Source organism: Xenopus tropicalis, chromosome 5 (assembly GCF_000004195.4).
Source record: "Xenopus tropicalis strain Nigerian chromosome 5, UCB_Xtro_10.0, whole genome shotgun sequence".
Taxonomy (NCBI): Eukaryota; Metazoa; Chordata; class Amphibia; order Anura; family Pipidae; genus Xenopus; species Xenopus tropicalis.
The window spans coordinates 148,775,663-148,803,465 of NC_030681.2; the positions used below are offsets into that span (position 1 = coordinate 148,775,663).

General features: G+C 43.2%; 1 protein-coding gene across 1 annotated transcript; it reads right to left on the bottom strand.

The window, feature by feature from the left end:
* Positions 1-1,550: 1,550 nt before the first annotated feature.
* Positions 1,551-26,426, bottom strand: LOC100494741 (cytochrome P450 2K1-like). Its single transcript, XM_002933594.4, has 10 exons — positions 26,179-26,426; positions 23,683-23,879; positions 21,089-21,251; positions 17,421-17,570; positions 16,731-16,891; positions 15,317-15,490; positions 12,867-13,008; positions 7,222-7,406; positions 5,853-5,994; positions 1,551-2,101 (listed from the first exon to the last, which is right to left on the bottom strand). The coding sequence occupies exons 2-10, from the start codon at positions 23,863-23,865 to the stop codon at positions 1,923-1,925; spliced, it is 1,479 nt and encodes a 492-aa protein (XP_002933640.2). The 5' UTR covers positions 23,866-23,879; positions 26,179-26,426; the 3' UTR covers positions 1,551-1,922.
* Between the last annotated feature and the right edge of the window lie 1,377 nt (positions 26,427-27,803).

The following is a 27,803-nucleotide window of genomic DNA, read 5'->3' on the forward strand; positions in this document are numbered from 1 at the left end:
CCAACACAATTTTTTGTTATTTAATCAGAATATTTCCTCAGACATAGAAAATGTACAGTTAAATATGTAGTAAGCACTTACTTTAATCTGGCTCTCATGGGTGTAAATCATAAACTTTATAGTCACAGTTGCAGGGTAGTGATGGGCGAAAAGTTTCGCCAGGCATGGATTCGCGGCAAATTTCCGCGTTTTGCCATTGGCGGATTGTTTCGTGAAACGGATGAAAAATTTCACCACGGAAAAATTCGCCGCACGTCCAAAAATTGTCACGGCATCAAAAAATAATAGCCGCGGACGACGAAATAATAGCAGCGGGCGGCAAAACAATAGCCGCGTGACAAAATAATAGCCGCGGGCGACGAAACAATAGCCGCGGGCGACGAAACTATAGCCGCGAGACAAAATGATAGCCGCGGGCAACGAAACAATAGGCGCGCGACAAAATAATAGCCGCGGGCAACGAAACAATAGCCGCGCGACAAAATAATAGCTGCGGGCGACGAAACAATAGCCGTGCGACAAAATGATAGCCGCGGGCGACGAAACAATAGGCGCGCAACAAAATAATAGCCGCGGGCGACAAATTTTTTTTGGCGCATGACATTTTCGCCGTTTCGCGGATCTTTTGAAAGATTCGCGAATTTTTCAGGCGAAGCAAAACGGAACAAATTCGCTCATCACTATTGCAGGGTTCTAGTGGGGTTTACACATCTGATCTTAATATAATAAAGAAACAAACAAAAAAGTCAGTCATTGTATGAACATGATCTTGGTCAACAGTAGTGATGGGCGAAATGTTTCGGCAGGCATGGATTCGCTGTGAATTTCTGCGTTTCGGCATTGACGGATTGTTTCGCGAAATGGATGAAAAAATTTGCCGCGCGTCCAAAAATAGTCACAAGAATAGTCGCACATCCAAAAATTGTCACAAGAATAGTTGTGGGCATCAAAAGAATAGACGCGGGTCCAAAAATTGTTGCAAGAATAGTCGCGTGCGTCAAAAGAATAGTAGCGGGCGACAATTTTTTGCCGCGCTACATTTTCACCGTTTCGCAAATCCTTTGATAGTTTCACGAATTTTCCGGCGAAGTGAAATGGGACAGATTCGCTCATCACTAGCCAACATTCAATACATCACTATATGAGACGTACAGTAGGTGCATTTAAATACTATTTTGTATGGTCAGGAGTTGGGGTCAGGGCCAAGGAGGAAGCTGAGTTCAGAAAATCCATTACGTGGTATCCAAGGGGTTAAGACTAGTGATGAGCAATTTTTTTTTCGCCAGGCATGGATCCGCAGTGAACTTCCGCATTTCACCATTGGCGAATTGTTTCGTGAAACTTCCGTGAAAATTCGCCAAACGTAAAAAAATTTAATTGCACGTCTCATTGGGTGCTCATGTCAAAAAAGGGATGTGGATGTGTCAACATTGGGTGCGTTTGTATCAAAAAAGTGCACGGACGCGTCAAAATTGGGCATGGTTGCCTCAAAAAGCATGGGGGGACAAAAAAAAAAGATGCGGGCGACAAAAACATTGCGTGACAAATGCGTTTCGTGAATTTTCTTGCCGTTTTGTGAATTTTATGGTGAAGCAAAATGGGACAGATTCACTCATCACTAGTTAAGAGAGTCTCTTCAGTCGAGTTCAGGCAAAAAATCGAGGCAGGCAACAAACAATGTAGTCAGGAACAAAGCAGAAAGTCAGGAACTGTTAGATCAATCCAAAATAGAAGTTTAAACACACCCAGGAACTTCACAGGGAAAGTCTCGTATTCGGGTGTCATCGGATGCTCCTGACTCTTTTATTCATATCAAAGGAGCTTTTCCAAAATGTTTGCAGTTAAAAAGAAATAATATTAAGCAGTACTTTTTGTATCACTGGGGTTTCTTCCTTGCTTATTATAGGAACATCAGGAGCAGTCTATGAACAAGGCAAAGCACATATTTTATAGGGCGAAGGTGGAGCGCTTAACCCAGTGCCAGGGGTGAGATCTAGTTCCTCCCCAGGAGGTGCCTGGAACGTGAAGTTCTGCAGGAGGCTTGTGAAGAAAAGGAAGAGTTCCATTCTAGCCAAATTCTCTCCGGCACAGCTTCTTTTTCCTGATAGGAAGAAAAACATGGCAATTTTAGTGGACTAATTCAGCAGGCATCATTATCAATACGATAAGACTATTCCAAACTGAAATCAACATGGCACATGTAATAGATTTATACCCTCTCAAGCTCTGAAGACCTCAAGATATCTTGATCTGAGCCAGATTCAAATTCAGAGGTGAGCACGGGTGGACCAAAGTTGTATTTTAAGTTGGGATCAAGTACAGGTACTGTTTTATTATTACAGAGAAAAGGGAATCATTTAACCATGAAATAAACCCAATAGGGCTGTTCTGCCCCCAATAAGGGGTAATTATATCTTAGTTGGGATCAAGTACAGGTACTGTTTTATTATTACAGAGAAAAGGGAATCATTTAACCATTAAATAAACCCAATAGGGCTGTTCTGCCCCAATAAGGGGTAATTATATCTTAGTTGGGATCAAGTACAGGTACTGTTTTATTATTACAGAGAAAAGGGAATCATTTAACCATGAAATAAACCCAATAGGGCTGTTCTGCCCCAATAAGGGGTAATTATATCTTAGTTGGGATCAAGTACAGGTACTGTTTTATTATTACAGAGAAAAGGGAATCATTTAACCATGAAATAAACCCAATAGGGCTGTTCTGCCCCAATAAGGGGTAATTATATCTTAGTTGGGATCAAGTACAGGTACTGTTTTATTATTACAGAGAAAAGGGAATCATTTAACCATTAAATAAACCCAATAGGGCTGTTCTGCCCCAATAAGGGGTAATTATATCTTAGTTGGGATCAAGTACAGGTACTGTTTTATTATTACAGAGAAAAGGGAATCATTTAACCATTAAATAAACCCAATAGGGCTGTTCTGCCCCCAATAAGGGGTAATTATATCTTAGTTGGGATCAAGTACAGGTACTGTTTTATTATTACAGAGAAAAAGGAAATCAGTTTTAAAATTCTGAATTATTTGATTAAAATGGAGTCTATGGGCTTTCCGTAATTCAGAGCTTTTTGGATAATGGGTTTCCGGATAAGGGGCCGATACCTGTATAAGTAATTTTTACCTAGCTGTAAATCACTAAAGCTGGCCATACACAGGCCCATAAAAGCTGCTGACCAAGCCCCTCCACCCTGGATTGGCAGCTTATCAGCTTATGTATGGGCTTGGGAAGGTCTGCCAATCTGGCCTCTGTTGGTCAGGTTCGAAAATTATGTTGAATGAGAACCAGATTAGCACGTTCATGTGGCCCCCATCCAATGGGTTTGTAGGCCTGCTGTATGGTCTGCTTGTGGCCCCTGGGCTAACGATTGGATCAGTCTGATTTGGCCCAGGGTGTAGGTAGGAAAATCACATGAAGATCTGCTGGTTCAGCTATTGAAGTGCAACCATACCATGTAAAGGCATCTTAAAACTAAAAATGTACCCAAAACACAGATGTGCTTTGGAGTTATCTTAACTCTGTGGTCTCTGTTTTAATAAATACAGTTATTTGTGCTGAAAGCAGCCACTGTGGCCTTTTAAACCAATAGGCCCAACATTAGCAGTGCTAAGTACAACATTTCCCTTTAATGCGTTCAAACAAGTTTTACGTATGAGGCCTATCCCTGTACTGAAAGTTCTTCTTGGAAATAATACAGATGGGAAATGCAGCTTAAAATATAAAGTTCCCACCAATAAACAATAAAAACTTTACTCCCTCCTTCCACAAAACAAGGCATAACAATAGTACCTAGAACAATACATACTAAGGCTTATTCAGTTTCCCAGCTTACTTCTGTTGAATATAAATAATCTCTGCTATTAGATTTCCAGTTTTAAAAACATATTTTTCAGTTCTACAAAAAAACCATAAAGAGGGGCGATGACAGGTGCAAAACTTGTACAGGTATGGGACCCCTTATCCGGAAACCCGTTATCCAGAAAGCTCCGAATTACTGAAAGCCTGTCTCCCATAGGCTCCATTTTAATCAAATAATTCAGAATTTTTAAACTGATTCCCTTTTTCTCTGTAATAATAAAACAGAACCTGTACTTGATCCCAACTAAGATATAATTACCCCTTATTGGGGGCAGAACAGCCCTATTGGGTTTATTTAATGGTTAAATTATTCCCTTTTCTCTGTAATAATAAAACAGTACCTGTACTTGATCCCAACTAAGATATAATTACCCCTTATTGGGGCAGAACAGTCCTATTGGGTTTATTTCATGGTTAAATGATTCCCTTTTCTCTGTAATAATAAAACAGTGCCTGTACTTGATCCCAACTAAGATATAATTACCCCTTATTGGGGCAGAACAGCCCTATTGGGTTTATTTCATGGTTAAATGATTCCCTTTTCTCTGTAATAATAAAACAGTACCTGTACTTGATCCCAACTAAGATATAATTACCCCTTATTGGGGCAGAACAGCCCTATTGGGTTTATTTCATGGTTAAATGATTCCCTTTTCTCTGTAATAATAAAACAGTACCTGTACTTGATCCCAACTAAGATATAATTACCCCTTATTGGGGGCAGAACAGCCCTATTGGGTTTATTTAATGGTTAAATGATTCCCTTTTCTCTGTAATAATAAAACAGTACCTGTACTTGATCCCAACTAAGATATAATTACCCCTTATTGGGGGCAGAACAGCCCTATTGGGTTTATTTCATGGTTAAATGATTCCCTTTTCTCTGTAATAATAAAACAGTACCTGTACTTGATCCCAACTAAGATATAATTACCCCTTATTGGGGGCAGAACAGCCCTATTGGGTTTATTTCATGGTTAAATGATTCCCTTTTCTCTGTAATAATAAAACAGTACCTGTACTTGATCCCAACTAAGATATAATTACCCCTTATTGGGGGCAGAACAGCCCTATTGGGTTTATTTCATGGTTAAATGATTCCCTTTTCTCTGTAATAATAAAACAGTACCTGTACTTGATCCCAACTAAGATATAATTACCCCTTATTGGGGGCAGAACAGCCCTATTGGGTTTATTTAATGGTTAAATGATTCCCTTTTCTCTGTAATAATAAAACAGTACCTGTACTTGATCCCAACTAAGATATAATTACCCCTTATTGGGGGCAGAACAGACCTATTGGGTTTATTTAATGGTTAAATGATTCCCTTTTCTCTGTAATAATAAAACAGTACCTGTACTTGATCCCAACTAAAGTATAAATAATCCTTATTAGATGCAAAACAACCCTATTGGGTTTAATTAATGTTTTATTGATTTTTTTAGTAGACTTAAGGTATGGAGATCCAAATTACGGAAAGACCCCTTATCCGGAATACCCTTGGTCCCGAGCATTCTGGATAATGGGTCCTATACCTGTATAAGTCGTTAGCAATTACTGGTCTGCTGTTTGAAAATAGACATTTTTTTCACTGCTGCTAATGCTGGAGCAAACTTTGTGCTTGCTTTTATTATTACCCTAAACATTTATATAATCAGGGTCAGACTGGGGGGGTGCAGGGCCCACCGGGGCTCCCGCCCCAGGGGCCCAGCAGGTGCCCCCGCCGACCACGTCCCCTAACTCCTCCCCCCGAAGGGTCCCCCACCTGACGTCCTCCCCTGAGCACATTTAAATTTAATGTGTCAGGGGAGGAACTGTTGGGCAGAGAGTTGGGTCTGGGCCGCCGGGACCCACTAGAGCCGGGGCCCACTGGGACCAGTCCGACCCTGTATATAATACAGTTTATTTGGAAATGTTGCTGCAGTTTAAGACAACAACTGAATGTATGGTATAGGGTGGGTGCCATACCTGCCGAAAAGGGCAAAAATGCTTCATTTTTGACAAAGTTGCCTTCAGAGTCAAGAAAATGCTGAGGGTAAAACTCATTTGGGTTTTCGAAGTGACTTTGGTCATACAGGACCGACATCAGCAATGGGATAACAAAGGTTCCCTAAAGCAAATTCAAATATTATTACCTTGTAGAACATTGAACCAGTAATGAGAATAAAGCAATGCAATCAACTACAAGCCTCTCCGTAACTCCCAAATATCCAAGTCCAAGTCATTTTATGTTCAATGGTTTTTATTTTTATTTAACAACACAAAAAAATAATACTGGTTCCAACAATTATTGTTCCATAGTCAACATCTTCAATAAGGAACAGTCAGGGTAATATAGAGAATTCAAAAAAAAGAAAAGAAAGAGAAAAAGAAAAGAGAGGGCGTGTCCAAGTAATTGAATCTCTTGCAATACAGGATCTACCTGTTTGGAATCTCTTGGATTGGGGTTATAATTGAAGCACTGAAGCGAAAGTTTTAGTACTTGGAGGATGAGAAGGTGTTTAAGGAGTTGCATTATGATAGAAGCATTGAAGTGGAAGTTGCACCACCTTGGAGAAGTTCAAGGCTTTGAATAAGGAGGAGTAGAAGGTACTGAGTTATGATGGAAGCCTTGAGGTGAAAATGGTAACATGTTGTAGGAAGAGGTGTTGTAGGAGTTGCGTTATAAAGTAGGCATTAAAGTGAAAGTTCCACCACCTTGGAGTGGGTGTAGAAGAAGTTGCATTATGAAAACTCTGAAGTAGAAGTCCTAGATGTAGAAGGAACAGAGTTAAAGGAAAACTATACCCTCAAACTATGTTGGTCACATAAAACAGCTCATATGTAAAACCCTGCTCCATCTAAATAAACCATTTTCATAGAAATATACTTGTTTAGTAGTATGTGCCATTGGGTAATCCTAAATAGGAAACTGCCATTTTATGTACTAAGGGCCGCCCCCTGGGATCATAGGATTCACAGTGCACACAAACAAGCCAAGGCACACATACATGCTAGGCCCCATCAGCCAATGAATGGGCAGAGTTCTGCCTTTTGCTCCCACACTACTTCCTGTTACAGTTAGAGCTGCATCACTTCCTGTCAGCTGATCTCTGAGGGAGCACACAGCCCATCACTAAATGGCGGCTCAAGGGAAAGGGTATTATCTTCTATATCTCCACCCTGATTTTTCTGTTGTTATACTCTCAATTAACTACTAATGGTGCCATTGTTTTATACACAATAAGCGCCATATTTTATACGTATCTCCCTTCAATGCCTTCTTTCAACTTTTTGATATGATACATTTCAGTTAATAGTACATTGGCCATAGATGTATCCAACTGTCTATACTCACTTTTGGAAGAAAATAGCCCCTAAACGTCACATCCTGAGCAGTCGCATGGGGAAGATTCATCGGAATAATGTTACCAAATTTCTGGATTTCGTGGATAACGGCGTCGGTGTAGGGCATGGATTTACGATGCTCAGTTTGTGGCCGGCTCTGTCCAATCACTTTTTCTATTTCATTCTGCACATTCTCTGTAGTATTATAAAAGAGAAAATGTAATTATTAACAAGAGCCCCCCCGCACTCCCCCATTATCAATATATATAGGGCATTAACCCATTCTGTGCATTAAGCACCCAACAATGCCCTCCCCTTTAAGCAAAACAGGGATTGTTTGTCCATATATTGTAATATATTCAAGCTGGCCAACTGCATCACAATCACTGGCCAGACCGGGGGTGAGTGAGTGTAGGACTGGCCAGACCGGGGGTGAGTGAGTGTAGGACTGGCCAGACCGGGGGTGAGTGAGTGTAGGACTGGCCAGACCAGGGGTGAGTGAGTGTAGGACGGGTCAGACCGGGGGTGAGTGAGTGTAGGACTGGCCAGACCGGGGGTGAGTGAGTGTAGGACTGGCCAGACCGGGGGTGAGTGAGTGTAGGACAGGCCAGACCGGGGGTGAGTGAGTGTAGGACAGGCCAGACCGGGGGTGAGTGAGTGTAGGACAGGCCAGACCGGGGGTGAGTGAGTGTAGGACAGGCCAGACCCGGGGTGAGTGAGTGTAGGACTGGCCAGACCGGGGGTGAGTGAGTGTAGGACAGGCCAGACCGGGGGTGAGTGAGTGTAGGACTGGCCAGACTGGGAGTGAGTGAGTGTAGGACTGGCCAGACCGGGGGTGAGTGAGTGTAGGACAGGCCAGACAGGGGGTGAGTGAGTGTAGGACAGGCCAGACCGGGGGTGAGTGAGTGTAGGACAGGCCAGACCGGGAGTGAGTGAGTGTAGGCCAGACCGGGGGTGAGTGAGTGTAGGACAGGCCAGACCGGGGGTGAGTGAGTGTAGGACAGGCCAGACCGGGGGTGAGTGAGTGTAGGACTGGCCAGACTGGGAGTGAGTGAGTGTAGGACTGGCCAGACCGGGGGTGAGTGAGTGTAGGACAGGCCAGACCGGGGGTGAGTGAGTGTAGGACAGGCCAGACCGGGGGTGAGTGAGTGTAGAACAGGCCAGACCGGGGGTGAGTTAGTGTAGGACTGGCCGGACCGGGGGTGAGTGAGTGTAGGACAGGCCAGACCGGGGTTGAGTGAGTGTAGGACAGGCCAGACCAGGGTTGAGTGAGTGTAGGACAGGCCAGACCAGGGGTGAGTGAGTGTAGGACTGGCCAGACCGGGGGTGAGTGAGTGTAGGACTGGCCAGACCGGGGGTGAGTGAGTGTAGGACAGGCCAGACTGGGAGTGAGTGAGTGAGTGTAGGACTGGCCAGACCGGGGGTGAGTGAGTGTAGGACAGGCCAGACCGGGGGTGAGTGAGTGTAGGACAGGCCAGACCGGGGGTGAGTGAGTGTAGGACAGGCCAGACCGGGGGTGAGTGTAGGACAGGCCAGACCGGGGTGAGTGAGTATAGGACAGGCCGGGGGGTGAGTGAGTGTAGGACAGGCCAGACCGGGGGTGAGTGAGTGTAGGACTGGCCAGACCGGGGGTGAGTGAGTGTAGGACAGGCCAGACCGGGGGTGAGTGAGTGTAGGACAGGCCAGACCGGGGGTGAGTGAGTGTAGGACAGGCCAGACCGGGAGTGAGTGAGTGTAGGCAAGACCAGGGGTGAGTGAGTGTAGGACAGGCCAGACCGGGGGTGAGTGAGTGTAGGACTGGCCAGACTGGGAGTGAGTGAGTGAGTGTAGGACTGGCCAGACCGGGGGTGAGTGAGTGTAGGACAGGCCAGAGCGGGGGTGAGTGAGTGTAGGACTGGCCAGACCGGGGGTGAGTGAGTGTAGGACAGGCCAGACCGGGGGTGAGTGAGTGTAGGACAGGCCAGACCGGGAGTGAGTGAGTGTAGGACAGGCCAGACCGGGGGTGAGTGAGTGTAGGACAGGCCAGACCGGGGGTGAGTGAGTTTAGGACTGGCCAGACCGGGGGTGAGTGAGTGTAGGACAGGCCAGACCGGGGGTGAGTGAGTGTAGGACAGGCCAGACCGGGAGTGAGCGAGTGTAGGCCAGACCGGGGGTGAGTGAGTGTAGGACAGGCCAGACCGGGGGTGAGTGTAGGACAGGCCAGACCGGGGGTGAGTGAGTGTAGGACAGGACAGACCGGGGGTGAGTGAGTATAGGACAGGCCAGACCGGGGGTGAGTGAGTGTAGGACAGGCCAGACCGGGGGTGAGTGAGTGTAGGACTGGCCAGACCGGGGGTGAGTGAGTGTAGGACTGGCCAGACCGGGGGTGAGTGAGTGTAGGACAGGCCAGACCGGGGGTGAGTGTAGGACAGGCCAGACCGGGGGTGAGTGTAGGACAGGCCAGACCGGGGGTGAGTGAGTGTAGGACAGGCCAGACCGGGGGTGAGTGAGTGTAGGACAGGCCAGACCAGGGGTGAGTGAGTGTAGGACAGGCCAGACCGGGGGTGAGTGAGTGTAGGACAGGCCAGACCGGGGGTGAGTGAGTGTAGGACAGGCCAGACCGGGGGTGAGTGAGTGTAGGACAGGCCAGACCAGGGGTGAGTGAGTGTAGGACAGGCCAGACCGGGGGTGAGTGAGTGTAGGACTGGCCAGACCGGGGGTGAGTGAGTGTAGGACTGGCCAGACCGGGGGTGAGTGAGTGTAGGACAGGCCAGACCGGGGGTGAGTGAGTGTAGGACTGGCCAGACCGGGGGTGAGTGAGTGTAGGACAGGCCAGACCAGGTGTGAGTGAGTGTAGGACAGGCCAGACCGGGGGTGAGTGAGTGTAGGCCAGACCAGGGGTGAGTGAGTGTAGGACTGGCCAGACCGGGGGTGAGTGAGTGTAGGACAGGCCAGACCGGGGGTGAGTGAGTGTAGGACAGGCCAGACCGAGGGTGAGTGAGTGTAGGACTGGCCAGACCGGGGGTGAGTGAGTGTAGGACAGGCCAGACCGGGGGTGAGTGAGTGTAGGACAGGCCAGACTGGGGGTGAGTGAGTGTAGGACAGGCCATACCGGGGGTGAGTGAGTGTAGGACAGGCCAGACCGGGGGTGAGTGAGTGTAGGACAGGCCAGACCGGGGGTGAGTGAGTGTAGGACAGGCCAGACCGGGGGTGAGTGAGTGTAGGACAGGCCAGACCGGGGGTGAGTGAGTGTAGGACAGGCCAGACCAGGGGTGAGTGAGTGTAGGACAGGCCAGACCGGGGGTGAGTGAGTGTAGGACTGGCCAGACCGGGGGTGAGTGAGTGTAGGACAGGCCAGACCAGGGGTGAGTGAGTGTAGGACAGGCCAGACCGGGGGTGAGTGAGTGTAGGACTGGCCAGACCGGGGGTGAGTGAGTGTAGGACAGGCCAGACCGGGGGTGAGTGAGTGTAGGACTGGCCAGACCGGGGGTGAGTGAGTGTAGGACAGGCCAGACCAGGGGTGAGTGAGTGTAGGACAGGCCAGACCGGGGGTGAGTGAGTGTAGGACTGGCCAGACCGGGGGTGAGTGAGTGTAGGACAGGCCAGACCGGGGGTGAGTGAGTGTAGGACAGGCCAGACCGGGGGTGAGTGAGTGTAGGACTGGCCAGACCGGGGGTGAGTGAGTGTAGGACAGGCCAGACCGGGGGTGAGTGAGTGTAGGACAGGCCAGACCGGGGGTGAGTGAGTGTAGGACTGGCCAGACCGGGGGTGAGTGAGTGTAGGACAGGCCAGACCGGGGGTGAGTGAGTGTAGGACAGGCCAGACCGGGGGTGAGTGAGTGTAGGACAGGCCAGACCGGGGGTGAGTGAGTGTAGGACTGGCCAGACCGGGAGTGAGTGAGTGTAGGCCAGACCGGGGGTGAGTGAGTGTAGGCCAGACCGGGGGTGAGTGAGTGTAGGCCAGACCGGGGGTGAGTGAGTGTAGGCCAGACCGGGGGTGAGTGAGTGTAGGCCAGACCGGGGGTGAGTGAGTGTAGGCCAGACCGGGAGTGAGTGAGTGTAGGCCAGACCGGGAGTGAGTGAGTGTAGGCCAGACCGGGGGTGAGTGAGTGTAGGACAGGCCAGACCGGGGGTGAGTGAGTGTAGGACAGGCCAGACCGGGGGTGAGTGAGTGTAGGACTGGCCAGACCGGGGGTGAGTGAGTGTAGGACAGGCCAGACCAGGTGTGAGTGAGTGTAGGACAGGCCAGACCGGGGGTGAGTGAGTGTAGGCCAGACCAGGGGTGAGTGAGTGTAGGACTGGCCAGACCGGGGGTGAGTGAGTGTAGGACAGGCCAGACCGGGGGTGAGTGAGTGTAGGACAGGCCAGACCGAGGGTGAGTGAGTGTAGGACTGGCCAGACCGGGGGTGAGTGAGTGTAGGACAGGCCAGACCGGGGGTGAGTGAGTGTAGGACAGGCCAGACTGGGGGTGAGTGAGTGTAGGACAGGCCAGACCGGGGGTCAGTGAGTGTAGGACAGGCCAGACCGGGGGTGAGTGAGTGTAGGACAGGCCAGACCGGGGGTGAGTGAGTGTAGGACAGGCCAGACCGGGGGTGAGTGAGTGTAGGACAGGCCAGACCGGGGGTGAGTGAGTGTAGGACAGGCCAGACCGGGGGTGAGTGAGTGTAGGACTGGCCAGACCGGGAGTGAGTGAGTGTAGGCCAGACCGGGGGTGAGTGAGTTTAGGCCAGACCGGGGGTGAGTGAGTGTAGGACAGGCCAGACCGGGGGTGAGTGAGTGTAGGACTGGCCAGACCAGGGGTGAGTGAGTGTAGGACAGGCCAGACCAGGTGTGAGTGAGTGTAGGACAGGCCAGACCGGGGGTGAGTGAGTGTAGGCCAGACCGGGGGTGAGTGAGTGTAGGACTGGCCAGACCGGGGGTGAGTGAGTGTAGGACAGGCCAGACCAGGTGTGAGTGAGTGTAGGACAGGCCAGACCGAGGGTGAGTGAGTGAGTGTAGGCCAGACCGGGGGTGAGTGAGTGTAGGACAGGCCAGACCGGGGGTGAGTGAGTGTAGGACAGGCCAGACCGGGGGTGAGTGAGTGAGTGTAGGCCAGACCGGGGGTGAGTGAGTGTAGGACAGGCCAGACCGGGGGTGAGTGAGTGTAGGACAGGCCAGACCGGGGGTGAGTGAGTGTAGGACTGGCCAGACCGGGGGTGAGTGAGTGTAGGACTGGCCAGACCGGGGGTGAGTGAGTGTAGGACAGGCCAGACCGGGGGTGAGTGAGTGTAGGACAGGCCAGACCGGGGGTGAGTGAGTGTAGGACAGGCCAGACCGGGGGTGAGTGAGTGTAGGACAGGCCAGACCGGGGGTGAGTGAGTGTAGGACTGGCCAGACCGGGGGTGAGTGAGTGTAGGACTGGCCAGACCGGGGGTGAGTGAGTGTAGGACAGGCCAGACCGGGGGTGAGTGAGTGTAGGACAGGCCAGACCGGGGGTGAGTGAGTGTAGGACAGGCCAGACCAGGGGTGAGTGTGACGTAGTTGGCCAGCTTGAATATATTGCAATAAATGGATATACTTCAAAGGAAATACTTGTCCCATCACACAGCCAATCTTTAGCTAATAGCAGTCAATTAAAAATACAATAAAATGTATTAGATAATTAAAGAAAAAAACCCCCAATAAACTGAATTTTTACTTTGAATTTCTGGATATTTCATCATTAAGAGGAGGCCCCAGCGGAGAGTGCTAGAAGTGGTTTCCATTCCCGCTGTAAACAGATTGGATACAAGCATTGTCAGATTGTCGTCATGAAAGTACAGTCCGTTTTCTTTATTTTCCTAAAATACAGACAAGCAGGATATTAATGTTATTTTCAGTGGAATAACCAGAAGTATAGTAACTGATGTACAGTAGTTTAATACATGGCATAATGATTTTATTACATGATACAGGGATATAGCCGTAACAGGAACAGGAACCTTGTTGCACTTGTGCCAAGAATACCTTAGCGTCTATGTATTAATTCTATTCATTTTTATTAACTGAATTTTTGTGTTTGCTTGTATTTACCTTGTACTTTGTAAAGTGCCACCTACCCTTATGGGTATGTGCTGGGAATCAGCAGAAAAGAAGATGGGGGGCTACTGGTGCATCTTTAGGGACACAGATCTTCCCTGCTAAAGGGTTGTGGTTGTGGGTACCTCGTGTCAAATGCTCCATTAAAGGTGAATTCAACACAAGGGCACATTAGATGTGCATTTGTTCCAGGCTTATGGCATCTTTGAGTACTTATACAGGTATAGGATCCGTTATCCGGAAACCTGCTATCCAGAAAGCTCCGAATTACGGAAAGCCGGTCTCCCATAGACTCCATTTTAATCAAATGATTCATAATTTTAAAATTGATTTCCTTTTTCTCTGGAATAATAAAACAGTACCTGTACTTGATCCCAACTAAGATATAATTGCCACTTATTGGGGGCAGAACAGCCCTATTGGGTTTATTTAATGGTTAAATGATTCCCTATTCTCTGTAATAATAAAACAGTACCTGTACTTGATCCCAACTAAGATATAATTACCCCTTATTGGGGCAGAACAGCCCTATTGGGTTTATTTCATGGTTAAATGATTCCCTTTTCTCTGTAATAATAAAACAGTACCTGTACTTGATCCCAACTAAGATATAGTTACCCCTTATTGGGGGCAGAACAGCCCTATTGGGTTTATTTAATGGTTAAATGATTCCCTTTTCTCTGTAATAATAAAACAGTACCTGTACTTGATCCCAACTAAGATATAATTACCCCTTATTGGGGGCAGAACAGCCCTATTGGGTTTATTTAATGGTTAAATGATTCCCTTTTCTCTGTAATAATAAAACAGTACCTGTACTTGATCCCAACTAAGATATAATTACCCCTTATTGGGGGCAGAACAGCCCTATTGGGTTTATTTCATGGTTAAATGATTCCCTTTTCTCTGTAATAATAAAACAGTACCTGTACTTGATCCCAACTAAGATATAATTACCCCTTATTGGGGCAGAACAGCCCTATTGGGTTTATTTCATGGTTAAATGATTCCCTTTTCTCTGTAATAATAAAACAGTACCTGTACTTGATCCCAACTAAGATATAATTACCCCTTATTGGGGCAGAACAGCCCTATTGGGTTTATTTCATGGTTAAATGATTCCCTTTTCTCTGTAATAATAAAACAGTACCTGTACTTGATCCCAACTAAGATATAATTACCCCTTATTGGGGGCAGAACAGCCCTATTGGGTTTATTTCATGGTTAAATAATTCCCTTTTCTCTGTAATAATAAAACAGTACCTGTACTTGATCCCAACTAAGATATAATTACCCCTTATTGGGGCAGAACAGCCCTATTGGGTTTATTTCATGGTTAAATGATTCCCTTTTCTCTGTAATAATAAAACAGTACCTGTACTTGATCCCAACTAAGATATAATTACCCCTTATTGGGGCAGAACAGCCCTATTGGGTTTATTTCATGGTTAAATGATTCCCTTTTCTCTGTAATAATAAAACAGTACCTGTACTTGATCCCAACTAAGGTATAATTACCCCTTATTGGGGGCAGAACAGCCCTATTGGGTTTATTTCATGGTTAAATAATTCCCTTTTCTCTGTAATAATAAAACAGTACCTGTACTTGATCCCAACTAAGATATAATTACCCCTTATTGGGGCAGAACAGCCCTATTGGGTTTATTTCATGGTTAAATGATTCCCTTTTCTCTGTAATAATAAAACAGTACCTGTACTTGATCCCAACTAAGATATAATTACCCCTTATTGGGGCAGAACAGCCCTATTGGGTTTATTTCATGGTTAAATGATTCCCTTTTCTCTGTAATAATAAAACAGTACCTGTACTTGATCCCAACTAAGGTATAATTACCCCTTATTGGGGGCAGAACAGCCCTATTGGGTTTATTTCATGGTTAAATAATTCCCTTTTCTCTGTAATAATAAAACAGTACCTAGTTGCTCAGCCAAAAAAAAAGTATTCCCCTTCCAATTAAAACTCAAGCATCAAATCGTATAGTATATGGGGAAGTGACTCAATGTATGACTAACTATAATATATATTTATATACATACAGTAATACCTACTTGTTGCTTGACAAGAAACGCATCAATCAGATTCCTCTGGTCATTGATCTCCAGTTTGTCTCTGTATTTTGTGAAGGTCTCTCTAATGAAGCTTTGTATCTCGGCTACATTTATGGCAAGAGTTTTATGGCTTCCAGGCAGCCATCGCATTACAGATGGGAACATGTTGTACAGCTTGTAGATACGATAAAAGAAACACAGAATAACCAGAGTTATACCGAGTCAACCAACTCAACGTATACAATGCCATTTGAAGAATGTATTATCACCTTGTGTGTCAATAAATTAGGTACAGATAGTTTGGTAGAAGCCAAATCAGCCAGTATTATATTTGTATAAGATTCTTAAGTAATTAAATGAAGGGGAACTGCACATGGGCCTATAGTAAATATAGCCACTGTTAACGGGATATACTGTGCCTATAATTAAGTACCTTGGGAGTACGAATGGCATCAGGGGGGTAAGAAAAGCGTGAGGTGGGGTTTGTATGTGCATTGGATTTTAACATGAAGATTTAAGGAAGACTTTTAAGGGCACAGGAGACCACAAACAGTCTGAACATCAGAGTAGCACAGTGAATTGTCTAGTAGGAGTCTATGTACTGTGTAACTGGGACAAACCATCTAATTATGTACCTTGATGTACCTTGGAACAATGTGCTTATTGGAGCAAGGTTTAATAATGGAGAAAAAAGACAACAGAAGAAACACAAGTAGTGGGCAGAGAGGCAAGTCCACAACAGGCACATGGCCTGGGCAAGAGGCAGGCAGAACAAGTATGAGAAACAGACACAAGGTCAGGGCAGGCAACAGAGAAGCAAAAGTCCATGAGAGAGGACCAGGAGTCAAAACTGGAAAGTCAGGATTTGGAAAAATAAGACAGGGGCAAATTCACAGTTGGAGGTCAGGAACTGAGGAATTGGGGGTCTAGGTAACAAGGAAAGGGCTCAATGATACAAAGCAGTGTCAGGTGGGGGAAAAGGTCAATCCAGGACTACACAGCCTGCTATCGCTTAACCAGCAGAAACAGTGGCCTCTTAACACAAGGTCCATGGTTCTAGACCAGACATTTCCTTAGAAGTGTGTATGAATATTGCCTAAATATTGATTGTACTGCACTGCTATACTTTTATTGCCTATACATCATTTACTGTTTAAAAACCATTGGTGTCCATTATATACTTGAAAGTAAAAAAAAGTGCCACATAATTACATAGTTACATAGGTTTGAAAAAAGACCAGAGTCCATCAAGTTCAACCCTTCAAAGTAAACATACTGAAAGGCATCACCCCCTTAATAATAGTGGGGTCTCAGCCTAGTTGTATGAGAATCTGAAGGGGGATATATTATGTTCGGTCATTAGTTATAGGGAGGAATCCATCAGCAGAAGCTCATTAGAAATACATTAGCTTACCATGACCATAGGACTCCCTGTAATCTTTACACTTTGATTGATTAAACTTAATAGTCTGAGAATTGTTGGGTCCTGATAGTCAAACCGATGGCCGAGCAGTATAGATACAATGATGTTAGCCACAGCCGCATTCATTATCATGGTGTTCTCAAATGGCTCTCCTAGAATAGGATAAAAACAAAACAAACAGTTATTAATTAAACAATAATAAATATTTATACTTTTCTAATCTCCCTCCCCCATATTTTTATGATGGTATTGCTGGTAGCCTGCAGTTGCCAAAACTATACTTATTCTCTACTGCAGGGATCCCCAACCTTTTTTACTTGTGAGCCACACTCAGATGTAAAAAGTGTTGGGGAGCCACACAAGCATGAAAAGAGTTCTTTGGGGGTGCCAAATAAGGGCTGTGATTGGCTATTTAGTAGCCCAAGTGGACCGCTGGCCTGCAGAAGGCTCTGCTTGGGGTAAAACTGTGTCTCTGTGCTTCCAAAACTTGTCTCCAAGCCAGAGATTTAAAAATGGCACCTACTTTGAGGCCACTGGGAACAACATCAAAGCAACATGTTACTCACAAGCCTCTGGTTGGGGATCACTGTCTACTGTAACCATCATATTGTTCCCTAAAATGAACTCAGAAGGGGTGTGGCATAATATAGATTATTAATATACAGTACAAACCAGACCAACCTCTGTAAGATTTGATCTTCTCTACCAGAAAATCACACTCTTCATTAATTCTGTATTCTATGGTTCTCCTCCCCATCCCAAAGTCTCGTAATGCTAAAATGGTGAATCTTCTCATCACTTTCCAGTTCTCACCATTAGCAAATACAACACCTGAAAATGTATAAATATTTACAGTTTGCATTAGAAATGGTTTTTGCAGGAACAAAATGTACAGTGATACAAAAGAACAAGGTTCTGTGGGCGCAATATAATTGGGTCTAAAATATCCTGCCTATAAATAGTCACAGGTGGGTGCATTATAGACTCCAGCCCCCACATTGGTTTATGATAATATTATCCATTCTAATATCCACATTTTCCTGGAGCTGAGACACTTAGTTTGAAAATAAGGTGTCAAAATGTATGATCAGGTGATCAGGAACGTTCACAAGGGAAGAAACAAACAATTACTATAAATATGGGACTGATTTTAAAGACGTGCATTCCAATTTCATGAACAGTCCCATAAAGGGGCAAGATATGGGGAAGACAGTGGTTGGACAGTGGTAATAATTCATGACCTGGATGGATTGGAGATACGGACAACTTTTAACTTTAGAGAGGTATGAAGACCAATCTTATGAATTCATATTCATTTTATGATATGACCTAATGGTTTAGCCAGCCCAAGCACTGGCCTAATCATAGGATTGTCTATATCTTAATGCTTACGCCGATAATAACAATAAATATGGGGATTGATTTTAAAGACGTGCATTCCAATAAAGGGGCAAGATTATGGGGAAGACAGTGGTTGGACAGTGGTAATAATTCATGACCTGGATGGACTGGAGGTATGGACAACTTGAAGACCAATCTAATGAATTCATATTCATTTTATGATATGACCTAATGGTTTAGCCAGCCCAATCATTGGCCCCATCATAGGATTGTCTATATCTCAATGTTTATGCCGATAATAACAATAAAATGCCTGGGGTCTTTGGAAACTTGCCACCATTTTTAATCACATTAGATCTAATAGATGAGCTACTCGTAAAAAAGTCACATACTGTATCTAGAGATTTCTATTCTGTGTGGCCCCCACCACCACAGACACCACAAAGGCTAGCTTTTCAAGACATTTTTGCAACATACCCACTTAGGATCACTTAATGTGATCATAAAACCCAACAGATTTTTTAACATTATCACTGAATTGTTAGTTGTCTTTTTTATGACCTTTTCGAAGTCTCCTTAGTTACGTCTTCTTTGCACAATAATCCAGTTTTTTAGAAATAATAATTGATTATCTTTACTTCTACTATGACTTTTTGGGGTCTTACATTGCCTATTGCTTGCCTTTTATAGAAACAATGGATATATTCTGGGATGACAGTATCCCACGCTAGTGTCAACTATTAATACAGTGGAGGAAATAATTATTTGACCCCTCACTGATTTTGTAAGTTTGTCCAATGACAAAGAAATGAAAAGTCTCAGAACAGTATCATTTCACTGGTAGGTTTATTTTAACAGTGGCAGATAGCACATCAAAAGGAAAATCGAAAAAATAACTTTAAATAAAAGATAGCAACTGATTTGCATTTCATTGAGTGAAATAAGTTTTTGAACCCTCTAACAAAAAAAGACTTAATACTTAGTGGAAAAACCCTTGTTTGCAAGCACAGAGGTCAAACGTTTCTTGTAATTGATGACCAAGTTTGCGCACATTTTAGGAGGAATGTTGGTCCCACTCCTCTTTGCAGATCATCTCTAAATCCCTAAGGTTTCGAGGCTGTCTCTGTGCAACTCTGAGCTTGAGCTCCCTCCATAGGTTTTCTATTGGATTAAGGTCCGGAGACTGACTAGGCCACTCCATGACCTTAATGTGCTTCTTCTTGAGCCACTCCTTTGTTGCCTTTGCTGTATGTTTTGGGTCATTGTCGTGCTGGAACACCCATCCACGACCCATTTTCAGTTTTCTGGCAGAGGGAAGGCGGTTGTCGTTTAGGATTTCACGATACATGGCTCCGTCCATTTTCCCGTTAATGCGAATAAGTTGTCCTGTGCCCTTAGCAGAAAAACACCCCCAAAGCAAAATGTTTCCACCCCCATGCTTGACGGTGGGGACGGTGTTTTGGGGGTCATAGGCAGCATTTTTCTTCCTCCAAACACAGCGAGTTGAGTTAATGCCAAAGAGCTCTATTTTGGTCTCATCAGACCACAGCACCTTCTCCCAGTCACTCACAGAATCATTCAGGTGTTCATTGGCAAACTTCAGACGGGCCTGCACATGTGCCTTCTTGAGCAGGGGGACCTTGTGAGCCCTGCAGGATTTTAATCCATTGCGGTGTAATGTGTTTCCAATGGTTTTCTTGGTGACTGTGGTCCCTGCTAATTTGAGGTCATTATCTAACTCCTCCCGTGTAGTTCTAGGATGCTTTTTCACCTTTCTCAGAATCATTGACACCCCACGAGGTGAGATCTTGCGTGGAGCCCCAGAGCGAGGTCGATTGATGGTCATTTTGTGCTCCTTCCATTTTCGAACAATCGCACCAACAGTTGTCACCTTCTCTCCCAGCTTCTTGCTAATGGTTTTGTAGCCCATTCCAGCCTTGTGCAGGTCTACAATTTTGTCTCTGACATCCTTGGACAGCTCTTTGGTCTTTCCCATGTTGGAGAGTTTGGAGTCTGCTTGATTGATTGATTCTGTGGACAGGTGTCTTTTATACAGGTGACTAGTTAAGACAGGTGTCCTTAATGAGGTTGACTAATTGAGTAGAAGTGTCTAACCACTCTGTGGGAGCCAGAACTCTTAATGGTTGGTAGGGGTTCAAAAACTTATTTCACTCAATGAAATGCAAATCAGTTGCTATCTTTTATTTAAAGTTATTTTTTCGATTTTCCTTTTGATGTGCTATCTGCCACTGTTAAACCTACCATTGAAATGATACTGTTGTGAGACTTTTCATTTCTTTGTCATTGGACAAACTTACAAAATCAGTGAGGGGTCAAATAATTATTTCCTCCACTGTATATAGCTTGTTCCAGTAATGAGCAAGTTCTTTTCCTCAAAAGAATAACAATATATTAAGTAGGGATGCATGGAATCTCAACATTTTTTTAAGGCTTCAGTTTCAGCCGGATCTGCGGTCCCGGCTGAACTGAATCCAAAAAATTTTTTATTTACCCCTTCCGATCCTGATTTGGATTTGGTTTGGGATTCGGCTGAACTTGCTAGGTGGGTTTGGGGGTTCAGCCAAACCCAATAAATGGATTCGGGGAATCCCTAATATTAAGGGAATATCTGTAGTTCGGGGGGAACAGTTTCTAAAAGCAAAAAGTGGCCAAAACCAAGGGACTTTAAAAAAAAGCTGGAGGAAGGAAAACTGAGTGGGAAAATAAGGAGACATTACTTTAGAGAAAAGGGAATAATGCATGAAATACATAGAAGATGTATCTTTCCTAAGGATATGGAAGGTATCTAATGGGATAGATACAAAGCAATTGCTTAGAACAAGAACTGGGCATCAATGGGAAGACTAAATAGACCAAATTGTTCCTTTCTGCCATGAAAGCTAATGTTTTTGTGTTAGATCTCTGTAGTGAATGATCCTGTAGTTGAGAATTGACTAACTAAAACAGCAGCCAGTAAGCACGTTTCCAAGAAAGAAAACATTAGTTACCATTTCCTTTGGTTATTTCATGGAACAGAGGTATTATTGGCCGGTCAGAGAACTCCTCCGCATGGTTTACGAGAGCGTCTTTCACTGTTTCATATCCGCACAGCAGAACCATCCTCTGGCTTCCTATCTGTACGCTGAATACCGAACCATATTTTTTCCACAGCTGGAAATTACAAGTGGAACAAATACTCAAAAGAAACAAAAATCATATTTGTTCTTCTTAAGTGTAAAACACATAGAGTTTACCCTTCCCATTGAGGTACGATTAAAAGGAAAATAGAGTTCCCATTGTGATGTAGACAGCAGTATTCTACACCAGTTTGTGATTGGTCTTTTTGTCTTTATAATGAACTAGATTGTTTCTCAACTCTCCTGTTGAGGATTTAACCTACTATCTAGAAGGTACAGTATGTGCTGGAATGTGCATCAGAGGTAGTGATGGAGAACTTTCTTCTTCATCGTTTCATATAAAAGTTCACAAAACCAAAGAAAATTTCACAAAACTTTGCTGAAATGCATTGGAGTCAATGGGAGGGGGAAATTATACTGTGAGTAGTGTTTTCAGCTTTGCAATAGCATATACTATTGACTCCTATGATCATTTACCCAATAAAGGCTCTCAAGGAGGCACCAATGGTGCAATAGAGCAAGATTGTGGTGTGCCAGGGGACTTTATTTCCACTACCCTGGAATGTTGTACAGGTATGGGATCCCTTATCCGGAAACCAGTTATCCAGAAAGCTCCAAATTACGGAAAGCCTTACTCCTATAGACTCCATTTTAATCAAATAATTCAGAATTTTAAAACTGATTTCCTTTTTCTCTGTAGTAATAACACTGTATATTGTAATTGATCCCAACTAAGATATAAATAATCCTTATGGGATGCAAAACAATCCTATTGGGTTTAATAAATGTTTTATTAATTTTTTAGTAGACTTAAGGTATGGAGATCCAAATAACAGAAAGACCCCTTATCCGGAATACCCTTGGTCCCGAGCATTCTGGATAACGGGTCCTATACCTGTACTACAAGTGCCTGTTGCACCAGACTGGGGCAAAGTAGAGCCATGCTAGTGGAGCTCAGAACAGGATAAATGTATTTTATGTTATACATCAAGCTATATTTACTCTTCCTTGTGTTCTGATGGCATTATATACGTTAATGGCACTGTTTTTATCCTGCCCTGTCTTCTGGGGTATATAAAGTCTGTTTATTTTCTATGAAACTGGCACTTTCAGGGTTTTGTGGGAGGTATTTTGTATGGAATTGCGCCTGCCTTTGGTTGCTTTAAACAACTGCACTGGTGCAATGAGGCACTTATATTTGTAAATGGGCCCACGTTTACAAAACATGGCAACCATTCTGCAATTAGTTCAAATTGGTCAACTCTCGTAATACTAATACAAGTTTGGCATCCCTTATCCGGAAACCCGTTATCCAGAAAGTTCCCTTATCCGATCTCCCTTAGACTCCATTATAAGCAAATAATTCTTATTTTTATAAATTATTCCTTTTTCTCTGTTATTATAAAACAGAAGCTGTACTTGCTCCCAACTAAGATATAATTACTCCTTATTGGGGCAGAACAGCCCTATTGGGTTTATTTCATGGTTAAATGATTCCCTTTTCTCTGTAATAATAAAACAGTACCTGTACTTGATCCCAACTAAGATATAATTACCCCTTATTGGGGGGCAGAACAGCCCTATTGGGTTTATTTAATGGTTAAATGATTCCCTTTTCTCTGTAATAATAAAACAGTACCTGTACTTGATCCCAACTAAGATATAATTACCCCTTATTGGGGGCAGAACAGCCCTATTGGGTTTATTTCATGGTTAAATGATTCCCTTTTCTCTGTAATAATAAAACAGTACCTGTACTTGATCCCAACTAAGATATAATTACCCCTTATTGGGGCAGAACAGCCCTATTGGGTTTATTTAATGGTTAAATGATTCCCTTTTCTCTGTAATAATAAAACAGTACCTGTACTTGATCCCAACTAAGATATAATTACCCCTTATTGGGGCAGAACAGCCCTATTGGGTTTATTTCATGGTTAAATGATTCCCTTTTCTCTTTAATAATAAAACAGTACCTGTACTTGATCCCAACTAAGATATAATTACCCCTTATTGGGGCCAGAACAGCCCTATTGGGTTTATTTAATGGTTAAATGATTCCCTTTTCTCTGTAATAATAAAACAGTACCTGTACTTGATCCCAACTAAGATATAATTACCCCTTATTGGGGCAGAACAGCCCTATTGGGTTTATTTAATGGTTAAATGATTCCCTTTTCTCTGTAATAATAAAACAGTACCTGTACTTGATCCCAACTAAGATATAATTACCCCTTATTGGGGGCAGAACAATCCTATTGGGTTTATCCAATATTTAAATGATTTTTATTAGACTTAAGTTATGGAGATCCAAATTACGGAAAGACCCCTTATCCAGAAAACCCCAGGTCCAGATAACTGGTCCCATACCTGTACATTGAAACTATTCCTATTAAATTCCCACTATCTCTACTTTATAAAGATTTCGACCCAACCTAATAACATTATACCATACAAAATATTACCTCTAAATATGTTAAATACGGTCTCTTCGCATTTATATTGTGAATATTCCCAATGATGGGTAAGGGCTTCGGTCCAGGTGGGAAATTTTGGACATTAACCCTTTCCTTCCTATAAAGTGTATTTGCCACAATAAGACTCAACACAACGGCCAGAAGCAACGTTACTGGGTCCCCGAGGAACATGGTCGCAGCTAAATCTACAACGGGGAGACAAGAATAAAGAGAATGTAATGGAGGAAATTCACAAAGGGGTCTTAATAGTTTTGATAATCAGACCTTGAGTAAAAAGCTTTGGTCAGAACATCACATCTCCTGAGATCCCCCTCCTGTCTGTATTACATCCCATGAATACACGGGAGGAGATTTATCAACATTCGAGTTTGGTTTTTTTTTTCATGATTCAAATTATGGTTCAAAAATGTTTATTAAGTCTAAAAAACCTGAAAACCTGAATGTAAAACTTAGCAAAGCTTGCAAGTTTCTATAGAGGTCAAGGGAAGTTGTCCTAGGCATAGTCAAAGCATATGTTCAATTCAAGATTTTCGAATTTGGGGGTTATGTAATAATAGGCAAGTTTGCCCCAGGAGCAGTAACCCATAGCGACCAATCAGCTTGTAACATTTTCTGGTTGGGCTTTTTAAAAGCAAACAACCTATTGGTTGCTATGGGTTACTGCAACTGGGCTTTTTATTACATATAGGGGCTTAAATGATCAACATAAATGCTCACACAAACAAGCACAAAATTTCATGTATATATCTATATATATAGTGAATAAAGTACCCCCTCTTGTAACATATAGGAATATTATAAGCCCCCGAGGAGTTCCTTATAATATATAGTGAATAAAGTACCCCCTATTGTAAAATATATGGATATTATAAGTCACCAAGGAGTACCTTATAATATATAGTGAATAAAGTGCCCCCTATTGTAACATATAGGGATATTATAAGTCCCCGAGGAGTTCCTTATAATATATAGTGAATAAAGTACCCCCTATTGTAACATATAGGGATATTATAAGCCCCCGAGGAGTTCCTTATAATATATAGTGAATAAAGTACCCCCTATTGTAACATATAGGGATATTATAAGTCCCCAAGGAGTTCCTTATAATATATAGTGAATAAAGTGCCCCCTATTGTAACATATAGTGATATTATAAGTCCCCGAGGAGTTCCTTATAATATATAGTGAATAAAGTGCCCCCTATTGTAACATATAGGAATATTATAAGTCCCCGAGGAGTTCCTTATAATATATAGTGAATAAAGTGCCCCCTATTGTAACATATAGGGATATTATAAGTCACAGAGGAGTTCCTTATAATATATAGTGAATAAAGTACCCCCTATTGTAACATATAGGGATATTATAAGTCCCCGAGGGGTTCCTTATAATATATAGTGAATAAAGTACCCCCTATTGTAACATATAGGGATATTATAAGCCCCCGAGGAGTTCCTTATAATATATAGTGAATAAAGTACCCCCTATTGTAACATATAGGGATATTATAAGTCCCCGAGGAGTTCCTTATAATATATAGTGAATAAAGTGCCCCCTATTGTAACATATAGGAATATTATAAGTCCCCGAGGAGTTTCTTATAATATAGAGTGAATAAAGTGCCCCCTATTGTAACATATAGGGATATTATAAGTCACAGAGGAGTTCCTTATAATATATAGTGAATAAAGTACCCCCTATTGTAACATATAGGGATATTATAAGTCACAGAGGAGTTCCTTATAATATATAGTGAATAAAGTGCCCCCTATTGTAATATATAGGGATATTATAAGTCACAGAGGAGTTCCTTATAATATATAGTGAATAAAGTACCCCCTATTGTAACATATAGGGATATTATAAGTCACAGAGGAGTTCCTTATAATATATAGTGAATAAAGTGCCCCCTATTGTAACATATAGGGATATTATAAGTCACAGAGGAATTCCATGACCATTTAAAAGCACGAGGTGAAGGAGAAAAGGCACAGGTTCCATAGCAGATAACAGATTATTATTATTGAATATAATGGGGTTTTATCTGTTATCTGCTAAGAAACCTGTTCCTTTCCTTATCTAAATGGCTGCCCCCATGGCTACACAGCAGCTCTGTTTATATAAACTATAGTAGTCCCTTTGAGGCAAACACCCCAGTAGTACCAGTGCAGGGCAACCGTACACTATATTGTAATTACTTTTATACACTTCCACTTTTTGGTGTTACTGCTCCTTTAACAAATTAAATACAAGAAGATTTTACTTGTCAAACAACGATGTAAAAAAAAAAAAAGAAACTGTCAGCACAAATATGCGACTGTCGCCTGAAAATACATTGCCCTTATATAATGCTAATCTATTAACTGCCCCCAAAATCACTCCATGTCTCCATGTTGCAATACAAATATCCAATTTGCTAGAAATGATGCTGAATGTTGGCAAATGAATTGTAGTTTTACAGCTGGAATGCATTCATTTACTTACGTGTTTATCATAGAAAATTCTCTGCCTCTCGTCTTCCTGAAAAAAATATCCAGGTGATTCTCCCACCCCTTCCCCCAGGATCAGCGGCAAAGAGCAGAGATCTGCCCGCCCCTATTGCTTTAGGCGTATGTTAGCCCCGCCCACAGTGTATGAACTGCCTTTACATTGTAAAGAGTGAAAAAAATGTGCTTTCTTTAGTTCTCAAAAGAGAAAAACGTTATCATGGGTGCCTGAGACCTGTGTCTGTACTTTTCACCGTGAATATAAAAGCCGGTCGACAGAAAAACAAGAAAGGCAAATGGAGCTGTGTGTGTTATTTGTAAACTCCCTTGAACTCCCCCTGGCGGAGTGCAACTGGGATTCAAAACTAAAGCTTAACAAAGAAGTAGACTAGAGAAATGCTACACATTAGGGGACCGATTTACTAAAATTTGTTTTTTTTTCTGGTCTTGAAAGTCAAATAAACTCGATCACGAAACAATAAGGGGAATTAACTTCCCCTTGAAAGTGGGTGAAACAGAAAATAATGAGGGGATTAACTTCCCCTTGAAAGTGGGTGAAACAGAAAATAATGAGGGGATTAACTTCCCCTTGAAAGTGGGTGAAACTGAAAATAATGAGGGGGTTAACTTCCCCTTGAAAGTGGGTGAAACAGAAAATAATGAGGGGATTAACTTCCCCTTGAAAGTGGGTGAAACAGAAAATAATGAGGGGATTAACTTCCCCTTGAAAGTGGGTGAAACAGAAAATAATGAGGGTATTAACTTCCCCTTGAAACAGGGTGAAACAGAAAATAATGAGAAGATTAATTTCCCCTTGAAACGGAGTGAAACTGTAAACAATGAGGAGATTCATTTCCCCTTGAAACTGGGCAACACAGAAAACAATGAGAGGATTAACTTCCCCTTGAAAATGTGTCAAGGACAGCCTATCACTGACTATTCTGTTCCTCTACTATTCTAAGCCTCCATAGGACTCAATGATACTCAACAGATCAAACCCAACAAATTTTTGTTTTGACAAAAAAAGTTAACTAAACGTTAATCAATCATGAATTATGGGAGTTATTGGTGCTGGCTGTTTTTTTTGGTATATATATATATATATATTCATTTTATAAATACAACAGTGATCGAGTTTATTTGACTTTCAAGGCCAGAAAAAAACAAATTTTCGTAAATCGGTCCCCTAATGCACTCCGGCACGGGGAGTTCAAGGGAGTTTACATATAACACACAGTTCCATTTGCCTTTCTTGTTTTGCTGTCAGGCGGTCTTTATATTCACTGTGAAATGTACAGACACAGGTGTCAAACACCAATAATAAAGCTTTTCTCTTTATCATTAAAGAATCTTACCAAACTGGAATATATATATCAGTAAATATTGCCCTTTTACATCCTTTCCCTTGAGCCGCCATTTAGTGATGGGCTGTGTGCTCCCTCAGAGATCAGCTGACAGGAAGTGATGCAGCTCTAACTGTAACAGGAAGTAGTGTGGGAGCAAAAGGCAGAACTCTGTCCATTCATTGGCTGATGGGGCCTAGCATGTATGTGTGCCTTGGCTTGTTTGTGTGCACTGTGACTCCTATGATCCCAGGGGGCAGCCCTTAGAACATAAAATGGC

Coding starts and splice junctions, on each gene's coding strand:
- LOC100494741 (XM_002933594.4), bottom strand. CDS start 23,865: ATGTTCCTCGGGGACCCAGTAACGTTGCTTCTGGCCGTTGTGTTGAGT. Junction 15,491..16,730: donor CAGGGAGTCCTATGGTCATG/GTAAGCTAATGT, acceptor CGTATCTACAAG/CTGTACAACATGTTCCCATC. Junction 13,009..15,316: donor CGTTTCTTGTCAAGCAACAA/GTAGGTATTACT, acceptor TCTGTATTTTAG/GAAAATAAAGAAAACGGACT.